The sequence below is a fragment of the Akebia trifoliata genome, chromosome 6, assembly GCF_017979445.1.
Source record: "Akebia trifoliata isolate Shusen 1 chromosome 6, ASM1797944v1, whole genome shotgun sequence".
Classification (NCBI taxonomy): Eukaryota; Viridiplantae; Streptophyta; class Magnoliopsida; order Ranunculales; family Lardizabalaceae; genus Akebia; species Akebia trifoliata.
Genome location: NC_141380.1, coordinates 16,123,308 through 16,142,051, shown reverse-complemented (window position 1 = coordinate 16,142,051; position 18,744 = coordinate 16,123,308). Strand labels below are relative to the sequence as shown.

The window sequence follows — 18,744 nt, the reverse complement described above, 5'->3', positions numbered from 1 at the left end:
GAACTAAATTAGGCTATTTTTTATTTTTAGGCGGCAGTTTATGGGGTCGGAGTTTGTGCAGAATTTGGTGGATCTGTTATCAAACCGCTTGTTGGAGGTGGCTGCCTATTCCGTGTGCATGACTTCAAAAAATTATTCTCTTTACAAGCTGTTTATGAAAACTGTTCCATTTGCTTTTTGCAGAGGTTCTTTCAAGGCTAAATGTTGTCATAAGGCATCCCAATGCACTGCAATCAGGTAATGTACTGGCATATGACAATGCTGTTTCAGCGCTTGGGAAGATATGCCAGTTCCACCGGGACAGCATAGATGCCAGTCAGGTACTTTCTGGTTCCTGTTTTATATGTTTAAGGTTGCTTTGGGCATCTGTCTGAGCAAGCATTGGCCTATTTTTGTTCTTTGCTTGTCCACCATTCACAACTTTTTTTTTTCAGCAAAGGAAAATATATGCAACTACACTCTTGGCTTGGTAAATTTTATCAGCCATCCATGTTAGATTCATGATTTACTATGTTAGTTCTCCTCTCTGGAGTTTCTTGTATGCTAATAGTTTAGTTTGTATACTTCCGTGATCACCAAAATATGGTTACATTGTTTCATGCACCATGGGTTGACCATAATTATTATCAAGGCTAAAAGCTATTCTTTTGGTTACATGTTCATAATGGTTGGGTTCGATTTATGGTTAGCCTTGACATCTCTCTGTCCAAAGAGTTAATTTCTCCAACAGGCATATGGTTTAGAGAACTTAATGACTGAACTATCCTAAACATAGTGACAAACTCAGGGTTCAGGAATAATTTGGCAAGGGAAAAGTTTGGGAGATATTGACAAAACATTGAAAAATTCAAAATAATAATAAAATTTGTTAATTATAGGAAAAAATTATTTAATAAATTAAATGATAAATAATACTTAAAGATCTATTAAATGAAAAAAAAAATGCAATTTAGTTGATGATTATTAAAATCACGGTTTTTTTTTTTTTTTTTTTATATTTTAAAAATGCCAAATTTTGTCACTATGATCCTAAATCACGTAATTTAGCTATACAATGACAATTCAGACCCTTTTCAAAGAGTTGGGTTAAGAAGGTGTCTGAAAGGCATTTGGCATGAGAACCTCCAAACCCGTCTTGAGACCCAAAGTGTTAGATTCTTGACAAATTTATGACATGGCTATCATAGATATTGCAAAGAGCATTTTAATGCATCCAATAGTTTCTTAATTGGCATACTTATGCAAAAAAGTCATCGACTGTTGAAGCTGCTTGCCTAGGGGGGAGGGCGGGTTAATTATTTGCAAAGTGGTGGAACCCTTTTCCTGTTTTGTGTTTTTCCTTGGATATAAGAACCACATCTTTCGCTTATAGCAAGGTTTTTGTTATCAAAACATATGGGCTAACCTACAATTTTCTGGTGTTAAGTACCTCTTGTAAAGCACATAAGAAAGGATTTATGTACCCAGTTGTCTATTTTCTTTTCATTTTCCTCGAGCATTAGGAACGGCCCCTGTAGGGGGGGATCCAACTATGCGATTTACCTTTTCGGAGATAAGTTGTCGTCAGTATTTTCGAACTGGAACTGTTTGCCTGGTTGAGCTGGTGAATTATCCTTTCAAATTGTGGGGGTAACCATATCAGAATAGGAAGTCTCGGGTGAAATTGTACCTGAATTTTGATTTTTCTTTTGTAGTTCGTGTGTAGATGAGAAAACCTGGATGATTCGCTTGATTGACCAACCAGGGAGAAATCGGCAAACTTTTGAGTTTATTGGTTTTCAAAATATTGGTATGATTGAAAATTCCATTGGTGTGCCTGAAATGTCAACCTTGTGGTGACTTTTTTGGGTGATACCCTCGGGTTTTCGGCAAGTTTTTCTAATTGTTTCTTCTCTGCTTGACTATTGTTGCTCTTGCCACCTGCGTGGTGCTTGCAAGAAAACTTTGATCAGTAATTGTGTAATGGGTAAGCAGAAGAAATAAGTTGTACTACTGTAGAGAGTTGGGGCACTTTTAGATTGCATGGATTCAATTGGTTCCCTTAGTAAGGGAATGTCGATTTTATTGAATTTTTTTTGTCTTGTTGAATGGTCATTAAACCTCAATCCTTAACTCCCCACTCATCATGTCTTGATTGCTTAATATGGTAATTGCCCTGTACTCAATTACTAATCATGCATGTGGCATCACTGTGGTGGAGGTGCAGATCCTTAGGACTCGAGATATGTGTTAATTAACATCTCGAGATCTGCATTATAACTGCTCTGGGATTTGAGGTTTTACCTTGGCTTTTCCCTACTCATGGCTTATGAGCAATGCTGAGTTCATACCTCTGATGGTGAAGGTTATGCCACGTCAAGCAATTGCCACATTTCCCAGGGTGTTGCTACACTATTGGGCTGAGATGCCTGCTGTTTGGTTGGATAAAAGAGGACCTCTGCCTAATGGGTACGCCAAGGTGAGGGAGCAGAGGTACATTTGGTGGGAAGGCTCTGAGAGAACCTCGGCCTACCTAGTAGGCTGAGGTGAGGATGCAGAGGTCCAGTTGGTAGGAAAGCTCTGAGAAGACCTCGGCCTAGCCTAATAGGCTGATTAATAGAGTCAAGGTTGACTTATAGGTAGACTGTGAGGTACCTTTGGTAGGAGACCTCTGTGAAGCGTCATCCTAATAGGTAGGTCAAGGGAGTCAAGGGCCTTGGACGAATAGGTAGGACAAGGTCCCTTTGGTTGGAGGAAGGCTTTGAGAGGACCTTGGACAAATGGGCAAGTTGAGGTGGGGGAGCCCCGACCGAGGACTCTGAGATGGTCTTGGACCATTTATTGTCTGATCAGATTTTTCAGATGTATTAGTCATTGTTTCTCAATTTGTAGCAATTAATAAGATACTTTGATGGTGTTTGCTGCTCTTTTATTATTATAATATCATCTTCCCTTGTGTAAAATATCTTTTTTGACATTGGCTTGTAAGTTAATACTCTCCTAAATGGGCTGTTCGTAGGCCATTTGTAGTTCAAACGTTGTAACCTCTGTTGGCATTTCAATGGTTGTTACTCTTTTGTGCTGCTGGCAGGTTGTTCCAGCCTGGTTAAGCTGCTTGCCAATAAAAGGTGATAAAATTGAGGCTCTAGTTGTGCATGAACAGCTTTGTACAATGGTGGAAAGGTGAGGACTGGGTTAACTTTATTTTCCGTATGCAACCGAGTCTTACTTTTTTTAATATTATTATTACTTTTTGTAATGACCAAGGCTTATTCACTTAATCTTGATCCCATACTTCTTCTCATTCTCATTCTACCTTTTGGCATGGTTTATTTGTTCGCTGAGTATAATTTTGTGTATGTTGAAAACCAAGTTCCAACTTTTCATTTATTTACAGGTCTGATAGGGATCTATTGGGACCTAACAATCAGTATCTTCCTAAAATTGTTGCTGTTTTTGCTGAGGTAAATAATCGTGTGTGTTTTGTATTGGTTCTCCTTTCTTGTTTAAATCACCTTTTAATCCTTTTAGCTTACGTATCTTAAATATGTAAGCTATAGTTTCTTTTTTATTAGACATTACTTTATTGTAATTCTGTGTTTAAGCATCAAATTCTCTCCTTTTATGCATTATGCACTTTGATGCTGTTAACAGGCAGGCCTAATAAAAGCAGAAAGCATTTTTTTTGGGGGGGGGGGGGTTTATTTTGTGAATTTTAGTTTTTCCAACCTGTTGTGAAATCCTTATTCCTCCTGGTATGTAATCTGAATATTACAAATTTTTTTTTTTTTTTTTTGGGTGGATATGTCCAGACCTACAATTTGATTTGTGGACTATGGTGTGCACCTGAATCTTGTTTAGATGGTGGGGGATAGGGATAATTTTTTTTCTTTTCCAAACAGTCCCTCAAGGAAAGGAAGTAACAATACCTTGCAAGAACCTGTTTTTTTTTCAATAATTAGAAATTGATTAATTGGACCGTTACCTGGCTTTGAAAGTTCCAATTTCCAAATACTAGCGGTTCTCAATGATTTCAAATACTCCAAGCCTTTTCTTCCTGGGAACATTTATGTGACCATATTTCTGTCCAGAGTCCCTGTTCAGCACCTAGGGATAATTGGGTTGGTTCTTCTCTTACATGGGTCGTGTCTTGAGAGTAATGTGGCATACATATATGAGAGTATATATATCTCTCTGTGTCATCAATCATATTGTGTCCTTTTATATGCCACTATAATAATATTTTTTATTTACTTTAGGCAGTTTTTTTTGTAATTTGCGTAATTGTAATTGTGATTGCGAATGGCATGGATGTACTGTTTTATAACACTCGGTAATTAATCTTGCTAGAATTTACTTAGTTTTTTCTCATTTACTTCTGCTAGGCCCTTGACCCATTTTCAATTAAATATGGAGTTAATATGTAATTGCATGGCTGGCTGTGTATAGCTTACTGTACTTTAACTCGTGTTACAGTGTACTGGGTTCTATTCGTATGTGTTTCATGGATTGTCTAGTTCGATCATTACAGACTACTCATGGTTTTTATTTTATAATAAAATTGTGGGGAATTGATTGTTGATGTAGGTTCTCTGTGCTGGAAAGGAACTGGCAACAGAACAAACTGCTAGCCGGATGATTAATCTATTGAGGCAGTTGCAGCAGACGTTGCCACCCTCCACTCTGGCATCTACTTGGTCATCCTTACAGCCACAGCAGCAGCTTGCTTTGCAATCCATCCTCTCGTCCTAGTGCCTTTGAGGTATTGTTGGAACTGTGGTTGTTGCTTCTGCCAGGAGAGAGATTGTGTTGTGTCAGGTCAGGTCAGGTCAGGTCTGTGTTTATTTATGCTTATTACCCATTCTTTCCCTTAATATATATATATATATTCCCAATCATTCCTTTGGTGTGTGGGTTTTGTGGCAATGCGGTTTCGTGTCGTTTGTGGGTCGGGTCTGGTCTGGTCTGGTCGAGAGTGAAAGTTGGTGCAGTTGAGGAAAAACAAAATGGTTTTGGTGTAGAATGTGTATATTTTTACAAGCATAATTTATGGCCCTGTCGTGTGCCGGGAAAAGGAAGTAAAAAAGAAGAAAAAATAGGCACTTGTGGTGGCTTTTGAGAGAGGTTAATTAATTGTCATTTGTCTCAGTAAAAAAAGCAGTTGTTCTTGTTAGCAGTTTTGGGCTTCAATTTTTATCCTTGTGATTCCGAGCAACCTTACATTATAAGTGGACTTGAATATTATTTCTATTGGTCATTCCTTTATAACCTTTATCTTCTCTACTGTTTTATCTTCCAACCTTTGAGATTATATCATTCTTATTATCACTAATATCTAGGAAAATATACATCTAGGGAGATCTGACACAATTATTATTGAATTTTGATCAAGTCATTATTTTAAGGATCAGATCCCAGCTCAAATTGGTCAGAGAAATTAGCTTTTATTTAATAATAATTTTAATTTTAATTTTAAAAATATATGTGATGTGATTTTCAATAGATTTGCTTCTTCTTTAGGAATCAATTGTTCCTTGAAAGATTGTTTTGAATAATAGTACAGCTTTTTATTAAAATATCAATTTTGACTAATTGGAATCAACTGAGGGGCCTAAGAGCAGCACTTCAAATATCATCACTAATAAGAGATGCCTTATTTTTATTTATTTATTTTGTCAAATATCATTTTCTTTAAAAACGCAATTTTTCTAATGATAATGATTGATAGTGATGTTAAAGCGGGGTTGGTCGCGCCTGGTTCTGGGCCGGGCCTAGAATTGGTTCTAAAAATCTGGGCAAAATCTTGTATTGCAACCAAGTAGCACGCACGCTACCGACCAAAGTGCTAGTCCCTGAGCCTGTGACGAGTGTCTCTTAGATGTATTAATCAGGCTGACTCCAAAGTCTAAAACCACATGTAGAACCTTAACCATGAAAATGGGAGGATCATTTCTGTAATGGCTACTTGATAATGCCCATAACAGAAGAAAGTCACATGTAGAACCTTAACCATGAAAATGGGAGGATCATTTCTGTAACATAATCCTGAAACCATGGTTTTAAAACTCGTTTTCGCGTCTCGTCCATGCCAGATACCAAGTCGTCTCGGACGAGTTTTTCGATACGTTTGAGACGTTTCGCTCAAAAAAATGAAAAATGAACATGAGATTTAATATCTCATCTGAAAAATTGACATGTCCATCTGTCTTGTCCATGCCTGATACTGAGATGACTCGTGCGATACATCTCGATCTCAGACGAGTTTTGAAACCATGCCTGAAAGCGACTTCTTTAATTTGTGGGAAATTAGTTCTCTATGACTCGGCCTTCTCTCAACAACAAGATGGTCATCATCTCACTTTGACAAAGTTTGGATCTACTAATTTTAGGTGAGTGTTTGACATCTATATTTCAATGATAATAACTGAATGATTCAAGGAAAGCAATTATCCAACACCAAGTCTGAAATATGAAAAGCTTGATCTGTCAACATAGTTTCCAAAGTCTTTGACTTTATTGAAAAAGTTGATGTTAAATTGTAACTTGTTTTCATCACTGATTTAATTACGACTTTTATGAATTTCACAATTAAATCAAGAATTTCACGATTAAACTATGAATTTTGCGATTAAATAAAAAAATTGAAATATGACATTGATGTACTAGTAAGAGAATATAACCTTGATGAAGATAATGGTGATCATTTTTTTTTTTTATATATACCAATAACACATAAGATAATAATGATGTAAATGAGGATGACATTGATTTTAATGTTTTTACTTATCGAATACTTTTTTTTTAAATTTTTTTTATTTTATGTTTTTGACCAGTTGATCAATCCTAACTCAGATTTATGATTGTTGTCTTTTTCATATTTTGAATAATACAAATCTTAACTATATTGTGGACCTATGATTACTTATTATGCATTTATGGATGAAATCAATATGGGGTTTGGTAATTGTTATTATAATTTGATATGGTATTTAATGATATAATATGGTAAGAACAATTATTCTTGAGTTTTGTCTTACATTCTATTTTTTGAGGGTTTCTATCAGGATTGAGTTTTCTTGTGGAAGTGGTTTTCTAGTTATATTAGGATAGTCATTAGGCTTAGAACTCCACTTCACTTCTAATTGGAATCATAATAGATCTTTATATATTTGGGTATTGGGTTATATTATGTACTAAGTCAATTCTTTTAAGATTGGAGAGAGAAATTGAGAGGCTGTACAAGGGTTTTAAGGTTTGGGTTTGTGATTAAAACCTTGAGTCATTATTTCTTGTATTGTCCTCTTCTAATTTTTTAGTGAAGAAGATTGGGTCTGTTTGTGGCGTAGTCATCATTGTCAAACCACATAAATCTTATTTAAACAAAAATATCTAAATTATTAATTTTAAATGGAATTAAATGGTTTATTTCACCCAAGACAACATGACTTCCACCTGTCATCATAAAAAAAAACATCGAATTAAATACCTTTGATGTCAACCCATACCTATGAATTGACCCGAACGATGGCACCAACTACTTTATTTTTCACTGAAGGAAAGGCTCCGCGTTGTGCTTGACAAACTTGACTCTTTTTCTAAAAGATGGATGTTAAGACTAATCCTTTTTCTCTTCTCACCTAATAAAACCAGTTAACATTACAATTATCACATTAATAAAACCCTAATCATATATATACATATTAACAAAGAGTCGTGATGATTGATCATGGTTTTGGTATGCAGCTGACGTGGCAAAGGCACAAAATCATAGCTCTTTTTCATTGGGATACACATTAAAAGATGTGCGGTTCTATGCCCTTGTCACGTCAGCCACGTACCCAATCACATACCATTAACCGTGTGTATTCATCATTATTCATTAACAAATTGAGATTTAGAACATCTTGAATTCGAGTATCTCTGATAATAATATTTCAAAAAAATAGTTCAAAAACACAATATATGTTTTACTGAGTGAAAGAAATACCAATTATCAATCAAAAGTTGAAGCGTGTGATGGGGAAAGATTAGACCACCTCGAGCTATACATTCAATTTGCTGGCAAATCTATTGAAAATTAATTGTTCGCTTGGGTGAGAAGTTAATTCGATGTTAGTACAGAGGGTTGACTTAGATATAATACAAAAAAGTTTTTGGGTGAATTTGAGTACGAGAAAGAAGAAGAGAGGAGATATGAGAGAGAGAGAATTTGGCGGAGAGATACATGAGCTAGAAAAAGGGGAAACATTAGATATCGGCTTGATTTGAAAAGATGGCTTGTGCCAAATTTTTATTAAAATCTATGCCATGTCATCCTTAATTTATGGATGTTGGATTAAAGGAATTGAATGATAGAGAGTATGAGTGATTTTTCTTGAGTCTACCAATCCCGACCCTATATATACATTACAGCTACTATCAAGAAGTACTATATAATTAAGTGGTAAGATGTATGGATAGTTGTTCCCACATCTAAGGTTTAAACATCCTCCAATACTTCTTTTACTTATCAACAGTATGTTTCCATCCTTAAATACAACCTAAGGCCTGAGGCAAAAACTTCAAATGGGGTTAATCCAATACGATGTCTTGTTCCTATATATAGAAAGGGTGTCTACATGACACACTTTGATTGGAGAATAACCACATTGGGCCTTGTGTACAACTTAATTAGGACTCTGAGGTGTCTTAAATTCCAACTAAAGCTTGCCATGTAGATACCGTTCCTATTTTATAGGAACAGGACACTATATTGGATCCTGAGTCAATATCTAAAAGGCCCCATTTGAAGTTTTCCCCTTGTGCCTTAGGTTGTATTGAGCCGGCCTTGATGAGTCTACGAATCTTTATATATATGTGGGTAGCGTTCATGGGATAATGTTAGGAAGACAACATTGGTAAACAAAATTTATCTTATATGACTTAAAAGTTGCGGATTGGGCTGATTTTTGTGAGGATGATCTCTATGGTCAGGAGATTATCCTCACAAAAAATCAGCCCAATTTGAAACTTCTAACCCCATCAAAAGTGAATTACAAATTAATGGTAAAAAATCGACGGTCCACAATTCTAAACCACTTATGATGGAGTTAAAAGTTTTAGATTGGGATAATTTTTGTGATGATGATTTTATCATATAGATCTTACAAAAAATCATTAGGGAGCCAAACCTAGGGACCAAAATTTTTCCTAAATAGCTTTGAAGTTTTGGATTGGGCTGATTTTTTGTGAGGAGAATCTCTATGGTGAGGATATCCTCCTCACAAAAAATAAGTCAAAACTGAAATTTATAACCCCATCAAAAGTGACTTACAAACTAATTGTGAAAAATCGACGGTCTTCAATTCTAAATCACTTTTGATGGGTTAAAAGTTTCATCCTTAAAAAAATCATCCCAATCCAAATTTTTTAATGCACATAAGACAAAGGGGTTGGCTCCCTAATGTTGGTTGTTGAACTGACCCTAAATGGGTGGCGTTTGACAACCAACGTCAGTTCAACAACTAACGTTAGGTGTGAAAATTTTTTCTGTACGACTTAAAAGTTTCAGATTGAACTGATCTGTTTAGGATGATCTCTATGGTGAGGAGATTATTTTCAAATTAGCCCAATTTGAAATTTCTAAATCCATCAAAAGTGGTTTACAAATTATCAGTAAAAAATTGATGGTCCATAATTCTAAATCACTTTTGAGGGGGTTAGAAGTTTTACATCGATACAAATTTTCTTACTATAGAGATTATCATCACAAAAAACTGGTTTAATATGAAACTTTTAAGTCATATAGGACAAATGCGTTGACTCCGTGTTTGCTTCCTAATGTTAGCTGTCGAACCTAACCCATAAGGTCGGGTTCAACAATCAAAGTTTTGTCTTATATGAGCTAAAAGTTTCAGATTGGGTTTATTTTTTGTGAGGATGATCTCTATGGTGAGGAGATCCTCCTCACAAAAAATCAGACTATTTTGAAACTTATAGCCCCATGAAAAGTGATTTATAAACTATCGGAAAAAAAAGATGGTTCACGATTCTTCAATTTATAAATTGGGGTTAGAAGTTTTAGAATTGGTTGATTTTTGTGAGGATGATCTCCTTACTAAAGAGTTCATCACCACAAAACATTAACCTATTCCGTAACTTTTAGCCCATATAGGACAAAACACTTTGGCCTAGGACTTTGGTAACCGAATGTTGTCCACACATTTATATATATAAGATGGTTTAAGAGACAAAATTGTGGACTAAGTGTTTTGTCCTTTATGGGCTAAAAGTTTTGGAATGGACTGATTCTTTGTGAGGAAGATATCTATGGTGAGGAGATCACCCTCACAAAAAATCAGCCCATTCTGAATTTTCTAACTCCATTTTACAATTTGAAGAGTCATAGACCATAAATTTTTATCGTTAGTTTGTAAACTACTTTTCATGGGGTTAAAAGTTTCGGAATGGGCTGATTTTTTGTGAGAATGATCGCCTCACCACAGAGATCATCCTAAAAAAAAAAAAGCCCATTATAAAACTTTTTGGCCATGTAGGACAAACCTTTCTCTATCGAACACTATCATAGATATATATATATGGATGGCGTTATTACGACTCACCGTTTGTCTTATATGGGAAAAAATGTTTGGAATGGGCTGATTTTTTGTGAGGATGATCCCTGTGATGAGGGGATCATCCTGGAAAAAAATCATCCCATTCCAAAACTTCTAACCCCATCAAAATTGATTTACAAAAATTGGACGGTCTAAAATTTTTCAACTTGTAAACATGGGGCTAGAAATTTCATAATGAGCTGATTTTTGGCAAGGATGATCTCCTCACCATAGAGATCATCCTCACAAAAAATCAGTCCATTCCAAACATTTTTGCCTATATAAGACAAAATGGTGTGTCGCAAAGGGGGTCGTAATGGGGGTCTACGGAACCCGACCCTATATATATATATATATATATAGCGGTTCAGCGTCCCCAAAGTGTTACAAGCTTCGTGCCTAGCTTTTTTGGCCATCGGATAGATGCGAATCCAACAGTCCAGCGGCTCTAAACGGTTGTAAAGTTAAAATCTTTACTAATTGATTAATACCCCCTCTAAAAACTAAGTATTGAGTTTTAAGCCCCTCTTCCTTCTCTCCTTCTCTTCTTCGAATATCTCTCTCCCTCACAAAACCCATCGAACTCTCTCTCTGTCGAAAACCCATCGAAGCTCTTTCTAGAGTTACTATCTCTCTTTCAAAAGTGAAGTTCGAACGAACTCTGAAGTTTCAGCCGTCGGATGCGCCTCGAACTCTCAAGTTTCAGTTCGAACTTACTTCAAATCTCGTTGTCTTCGGAGCTCTCTCAACCCTCTCTCGTCGTCGCAGTCACCGTCAATCCATCTTTATTTCGGTCGAACGGGTATTTATTCAACTTTTTTTTTTATAGGAAAAATCGATTGTAGTTTTTTTTTTATAACGAAATTAGGTTTTTTTTTTTTTGAGTTTTTGTCTACACTATCATTCTCTCTCGCCGTCGCCGTAAATTCATCTTTATTTCGGTCGAACGGGTATTTAAAAAAATCCATCTTGTAATTACTCTTTTTTTTAGGAAAAATCGATTGGGTTTTTTTGTTTTGTTATTTTTTTTATTGTCTTTCTTGAACTTGAATCTTTTTAGGAAAATCAATTGTAATTTTTTTATAAAGAAATTAGGTTTTGTTTTTTTGGGTTTTTTAAGTTCAAAATAAACACTACAGTTAGAGAAAAAGGATAAAGATGGAAAAGAGAGTGGCCTTCAAAACAAAACTAATGTAAAAGTCTTCCAAGTTTAAGCCATTTTGAAGACTGGAAAGCAAACCTAAGTATAGCATAATGAAATAAATAAAGCTTAAACATGTGAGACAAAAACTTGTTCCTGTTCATACAATGAGAAACCCAGATTGTCACACACAATGGACTGGTTCATGCAAGTAAACCCATACAATTTAATGCTGTAAATTCATTCTGCTTACACATTTAACGAATTCAATATAGATATAACATATTATTTCTCTAAAGCTTTGCAAGCTTCCCAGGGAGGACTGGTGTCTTTAACATACTGGGTATTTGGGAAAAGTGTCAACATGTTCATCAATTAGAACAGAGTAGTTATTAAAATCCTTTTTATAGGTATTTTGTTCTAGCATGTTATAATGTCCCTAATTACTATTTATAAATACTATTGTGCTATATAACTTAAAACTTCCTTAGTTTGAACTTTTAAATTTTGAAAGAAACAAAATATATCTTATATAATATAAAGGGGCATATATTGAAATAAGATACATTGAGACCATTTTCTTTCTAGTGAGGCTAGTGTAGATACTTCGTCTGACTATTGTAAGAAATAATGAAATGTTAAAATTGAATCATTTGTAGTTGATTGGTCTTTTTTCAGTTGTAGCAGTCTATTATGGATAAGATTGGCGTTGACAAAGATGAGGGAATGCCTATTGGTGACATTGTGGGATCATCGATAGTTGAAGTAGATAGTGGTGACTATATTGATTGTCAGAGTCCTAACAAAGACATTGAAGATTTAAAAGTACCTTATGTGGGGATGTTGTTTGACTCAAGTGAAGAAGCTCAAAAGTATTATGAGGATTATAGATGTCGGCAAGGATTTTGGATTCGAGCTCGAACCACTACTAGGTCACGACGTGGTTCAGATAAGCCGATTGGAATAACATATGTTTGCTCACATCAAGGTAAATTTAAACCAAAGAAGGTAGAAGAAGAAGATGAAATCAAGAAAAAAAGAAGTTGTTCCACTGTTAGATGTGGATGTAACGCAACTATGCGTATTTTAAACGACAGATGGACTACTAGATGGAAAGTATCGATTTTTAATGATGACCATAATCATAAGGTAGTTACACCAGCTAGGAGAATGAAGATGAGGTCAAATCGAATCATGCCAAAAGCAGCTAAGAATTTAGTTGAAGCATTCCATAGAGACAACATGCCACTTGGGAAAATGGCATCAATTTTAGGTGGGGACACGATTGGTTTCGATAACAGAGATTGTTACAACCATTTGAGAGATGTTAGACACATGAAACTAGAAGGGAGTGATGCACAATCAGTATTGAACTATTTCAAGAAGAAACAAGCCAGAAATCCACAATTTTTTTATGCAATCCAATGTGATGACGAATGTAGGGCAGTTAATTTTTTTTGGGTTGATTCTCGATCACGAATGGCATATGAATATTTTGGGGATGTGGTGTCATTTGACACAACTTATCGGACAAACAAGTATAATATGCCGTTCGCTTCATTTACTGAAGTAAATCATCACCTTCAGTCAATACAATTTGGGGGTGCTCTTTTACAAGATGAGACAGAGGTAATCTTCATATGGTTGTTTGAGACATGGTTAGAAGCAATGGGAGGACGTCATCCAATATCCATAATCACAGACCAAGATTTAGCAATGCGGAATGTAATTGCCAAAGTGTTTTCCAACACTCGTCATTGTCTTTGTATTTGGCATATCAAGAAGAAGTTTACTGAGAAATTGTCTCATATATACTCTCAAGATATTAACTTCAAAGGTAAAATGAGAAATTGTATATGGTCGACATACACGATTGAGGACTTTGAAAAGCAATGGAAGTCAGTGATCGTGGAAAATAGATTGGAAAATAATGAATGGCTTCAACAATTATTTGAAATAAGAGAGTCGTGGGTGCCAGTTTATAATCGCCAAACATTTTTTGCTAGTATGAACACCACCGGTCGTAGTGAAAGTATCAACGCCTTTTTCAATGGGTTCGTTACTTCAAGGTCAAATCTTAAAGAATTTATTGTTAAGCACGAGCAAGCGTTGCAAAGGAATGTAGATGCAGAGAGTAAAGAAGATTTCATTTCAGAGCATAAGTTTCGATGTGTTAATAAGGGTGAATTACTTTTAAAGCACGCGGCAAAATTATACACCAAAAATGTGTTTAAGAAATTTAAGAAAGAATGGGTCAAAGTGATTCAATTTCGAATTGAAAAAGAACGGGAAATCGATAATGGATATCAATTGTATGTGGTGAAAAGTAAATATGATGCACCTGAGGAGTTCATGGTGAAGTTTAATTTGAAAACATATGAGGGTACCTGTGAATGTAAAAATTTTGAATTTCTTGGAATACTTTGTCAACATTTGCTAAAGGTTTTTGCTTGTCATGACATTGATATGATACCGTCCCATTATATTCTCGGAAGATGGAGACAAGAAGCTAACCGTAAATTCAGAATCACGGGTTCACATACAATGGGCAATGAAAATGAACAGTCGGATGCAATGAGAATTAGCTTCCTATGTCAATAGGCCACTAAATTAGCTTGTATTGCAGGAACTTCTATCGAGGGATACAAAATCTTCTTGGATGACTTAAATGAAACATAAAAAAAAATTGAAGAAATGAAACTTACAGTTGATGCATCTGATAATAGAGATGAGAAAAACAGTAATGACCAAATGGATTTGTTACTTTTAGATCCAAATGTCTCACAAACAAAGGGTAGGAAAAATGATGAGAAGGGAAAAGAAAAGGTTCATTATCTTAGTAGATGAAAAACAGTGTTGAGTTGGCTCAACAGAAGAAAAAAAGGAAGTGTGCATTATGTCAAAAACTCGGGCATGACAATCGGATTCGTCCTGAAAATCAAAACAGAAAGCGGATTGGATATATCGAAGGTAATTAAATTTATATTTTTAAGATAATAAACATTTACATTAATTGAAAGATGACGTAAGATTTTCTTTTTTCCTTATTTGTTATTTTTAGTGAATGAGGAAGTGTAAGATTTAGACCAAGAAACTGAAATATACAAGTTTTGTATTGATATTACTTATTTTAGCATGTAATTTGTTGCTTTTGGATGCTTACAGGCTGCAGCTTTGGCATTTTACATTTTATCAGCACTTTTCTTTAATAGTTTTGTCATCATTTTCGTGGTTACCGTGCTTCTTGCTTCTCTGGATTTTTGGGTAGTCAAGAATGTTAGTGGTCGTATCTTGGTTGGTTTGAGGTGGTGGAATGAAATAAATGACCTCGGTGAGAGTGTGTGGAAATTTGAATGCCTTGACCAAGAGGTAACTATTCTTTTGGGTATTTATGTACATTTTCCCATTTTTTTCTTTTATATATTCTAGACTTTACTGGGAAAGATGTGCTTGATTGTTATGTAGTTTTTTATTTATAGTATTGCCTACAACTCATGTTTGATTCTTATTCTTTGTTCATAGTCGTTGGCTCAGATGAACAAGAAGGATTCGTGGTTCTTCTAGTGGACACTTTACCTTACAGTAAGTAAATTGGTTGGATGTATTATGCACATGCCCATGCCTTACAACTAATTCTTTTATGCTAGAAACTAGTTCGAGAAAAACTAATTATTGGAAGAATAATCCATAAAATATGCAGATAAAAATTGAGTAATGACATATTGTTAACATTCTACATTTAAAGAGTCTTCCTTTGGAGACATTTGATTCTGTGAGTGTCCATCATCTCTTCCTTTGGAGACAGTTAATTTTTTTTGGATGTCTTCTGTTTCATGTAGTGCTGGATCCTGTGCTTGTAATAGATGCAAGTGCAACCACGTGGCATGGATTCTTCTAAACAAAATTGCTCTTGTTGGATTCTGACTTTCCACAGATTCTGGTGCAAAACTTCCAGATTTTCTTTTTTTTCCCCTTTTATTTTCTTATTCACTTGTAAGATAAATAATTAATATTTACCTAGGGGGTGTGATTTCTAGATCATATTCATGCTGAGCTCATGCTACAAACTCATTGTTTCTAGGATGGTCTCTTGAACTTTCTTGATAAAAAAAAATTGGATCATCTGTATAGTGACATTTTATTGTGGTACATTGTTTTAAGAGATTCTAGCTGGTTCTTTATAATTCACAAAAACATGTTTATTTTGTCTCCTCTTTGAACATGGTAGCATTGACAAATTTTTATTTTGTATTCAAATTAGTGGGAATAGTTTTTTTTTAATTTTTCCTTTGCAACTCCTTGTTTTTACCTTACATTTAAGGGTTATACAACCAATTATTCTAAAGATATATAATTTGGATAACAATGCTTGGTGAATGGGTGCAGATGTTATCCTGGATTCGAGTACATTTTCAACTAAACCCCTGAGAATGACGTTGGTACATTTTCAACTCATTCTACTAAGAGGCAGACATTGGCGTTGGTATTCAGTGTCCATCGGGAAAGAAGGGTGGGGACCTTGGATGGTTTCCTTGTGGAAAGATGGCAGGCCCCTTTCAAGATGTTGCTTTCAGCACACCTGTTGGAGCTACCAGTGCACCATTCAAATCTACATGCCTATATGCATTTCCATCAGGAAAGAAGGGTGGGGACCTTGGAGGCGATAATATAGCTATTATAGTAGCTCTGATTTTTTTTTTTTTTCACTTTTCTAAGTTCTAAGTTGTAGACATTCCTTAATTAATTTTATGGTTTGCATAAATGAGGTACATGTAATACAATATCCAATTTCATAATTTGAAATTTCAAATGCTGGATTTTCCAATTGTTTCCGTATCTGAAGTTCTTTTAATAATGAGAATATTCCTTTAGTTTCTTAACTAATATGATCACACTAATCAAAAGAAATCGCAGATATGCTGCTTGATAGTTATAGATTTAATAAACCAATTATAACAAGTGAAACACTTTTTTCATATCATGCAAACAGGTACTTAAATAGTTGTATCATGAGCATTAATGATCATATATCAAGAAGTGGAGAAACATTATGAATAAACAATAAATTTATACAAGTCTTCTATTCGATAAGTACCCTAAGGGCCATTGCTAAGAAAGAGAAGTGTTTTGAGAACACTAAATTTATACAAGTCTTCTATTCGATAAGTACCCCAAGGGCCATTGCCAAGAAAGATAAGTGTTTTGAGAACACTAAATTTATACAAGTCTTCTATTTGATAAATTTATACATCAGATAAACTTCTATTCGATAAATTTATACACCATTAACACAACCATAAACACAGTAAAAATAAAAATTATGTAAAACAACGGACATTCGCAGTTATGCGATCTCTTTGTTGGCCCTTGACTTTTTTCAAGAATTTGTGACTTCTTCTCGTGTCCTTGACTTTCTTCAGGGAATTGTGTTGGGTTTCCATAGTGAAGTTGATTGTAAGCCAAAAAATGCCTTTCCGCTTCTTCAAATGTCCCAAACGATTTAAAACAATTACCCCTGTATTCATTTGTATACTTGTGACATTTTTCCCACATTGTGTAAATCCCAGGTCTACTCCTAATAAAAACGATGTAAAACTTTGTCATCCTAAATACCTGTAAAAATATAATATTTTAAATAAATGACTAATCAAATAAATAAAATTGAAACTTAAAAGTAATTGTTTGTGTGGCGTCTAATACACAAGTTGAGTTTAGTTTGAGAACATCGTAGAATTGGTTTGATTATCAATTCAACATGAAAATTCAACATATGATTCTAGCAAATACATTTCTATTGCCATCTAACCATTCAAGTAATACTATTAACCATAAGAATCAAGAATCTTACAAAGAAATCTACTAAGCAACTTTCAGTAATACATTTCAGAGAGTTGGCTAGGAACAAAGTTTCTCAATGTGTGCAACATATACCAAATCATCAATTGGGATTTTCATATTTTTTTTACTCATTATATGTCATCACCTAACACTAAAAATAGATTTTATATTTGATTATTCACAAAACAAGTAATTTTATACATGTAGGATTAGATGAGAACACAGATGTGATGATAAATATAATATTATTATTCTTACTTTGATCAAATCAATATGGGATTTAAAAGAGAGAGAGAGAGAGAGAGAGAGAGAGAGAGAGAGAAACATTAAAAATATTAGAGAGGTTTGATTTAGACTTTGTCATCATCCCCCAAGAGCAACCATGGCTCTCTTCTACCTTTCTACATAGCAGAACCTTCCCAAGCCATATAAGTCCCCTTACAAGCACACCATCCCAATTGTTACTGTAAGGTAATACAACCACCAACTAACAAGACCGGTAATACCCAATCCCCAAAAGGAGTACTCTCTATTAACCTCCGCCGCAATGAGAAACCCATCGACGTCATCTATTAATCTCCACCACCATAGTGCACCAAAACTAGTACCCATCGCCACCTTTTCGACCCATCGTTCATCCCCCACAACACCAAAAATTGTGTCATCCACCACTGGTCTTACAATCATTCTAGACCAGTGAAGCATCGCCTCGTGCAATCCTATAAAGAAAATTATTTGACTTAGAGATGTTATCGATCCCTCATTCTCAACATCATAATCGAAACTCCAAATTCCAGCAGCTATAGTTCCTTTGATGCCTAAAGTGACACAAACTTGCAATGTGCACAAGAAAACCCATGTTGTGTAAGAGAGATAAGTAAATGGAGAAGCTCAATATATAAGAACATATGATTCTAGCAAATTCGTTGATAAAATACTCACAATTTTGACATAAAGATGTGTGCTAATTATTTGTTGATTTACATATGAATTGGATTGGCATTAGCAAAAGTTGGGGTCGTTTTTTCTACAAAAATCAAGATCCCAATAGCAAAACAAATCAAGAGAGTTTAGAAAAAAAAAAAAATTGTTCAAACAGAGGGGTTTTGTAACAAGTATAACCCAAAAAAAAGAAAAAACCTAATTTCTTTTAAATCGTCTAAGTTTAAAAGAACAACAATAAACAAAAAA

The 18,744-nt window shown here is 34.8% G+C and overlaps 2 protein-coding genes across 3 annotated transcripts in view; both read left to right on the top strand.

The window, feature by feature from the left end:
* The window catches only part of EMB2734 (ARM repeat superfamily protein), a 29,461-nt gene extending 24,208 nt beyond the window's left edge, over nt 1-5,253 (top strand). Inside the window, exons 16-20 of one of the 2 annotated variants that reach the window (XM_086445968.1) lie at nt 31-97; nt 184-320; nt 3,071-3,162; nt 3,377-3,443; nt 4,567-5,253. In XM_086445968.1, the coding sequence (XP_086302094.1) occupies nt 31-97; nt 184-320; nt 3,071-3,162; nt 3,377-3,443; nt 4,567-4,731 (528 nt within the window). In that variant the 3' untranslated portion in view covers nt 4,732-5,253. The remainder of the gene's footprint in view (nt 1-30; nt 98-183; nt 321-3,070; nt 3,163-3,376; nt 3,444-4,566) is intronic. The other variant, XM_086445969.1, reaches the window with a different exon arrangement.
* A 7,155-nt stretch (nt 5,254-12,408) lies between these two features.
* Nucleotides 12,409-14,316, top strand: LOC147400320 (protein FAR1-RELATED SEQUENCE 5-like). The gene has a single exon (XM_086444559.1). The coding sequence runs from the start codon at nt 12,409-12,411 to the stop codon at nt 14,314-14,316; it is 1,908 nt and encodes a 635-aa protein (XP_086300685.1).
* Nucleotides 14,317-18,744: the final 4,428 nt, after the last annotated feature.

Excerpts from the sequence above, each read along its gene's own strand:
- LOC147400320 (XM_086444559.1), top strand. The coding sequence starts at position 12,409 with ATGGATAAGATTGGCGTTGACAAAGATGAGGGAATGCCTATTGGTGAC.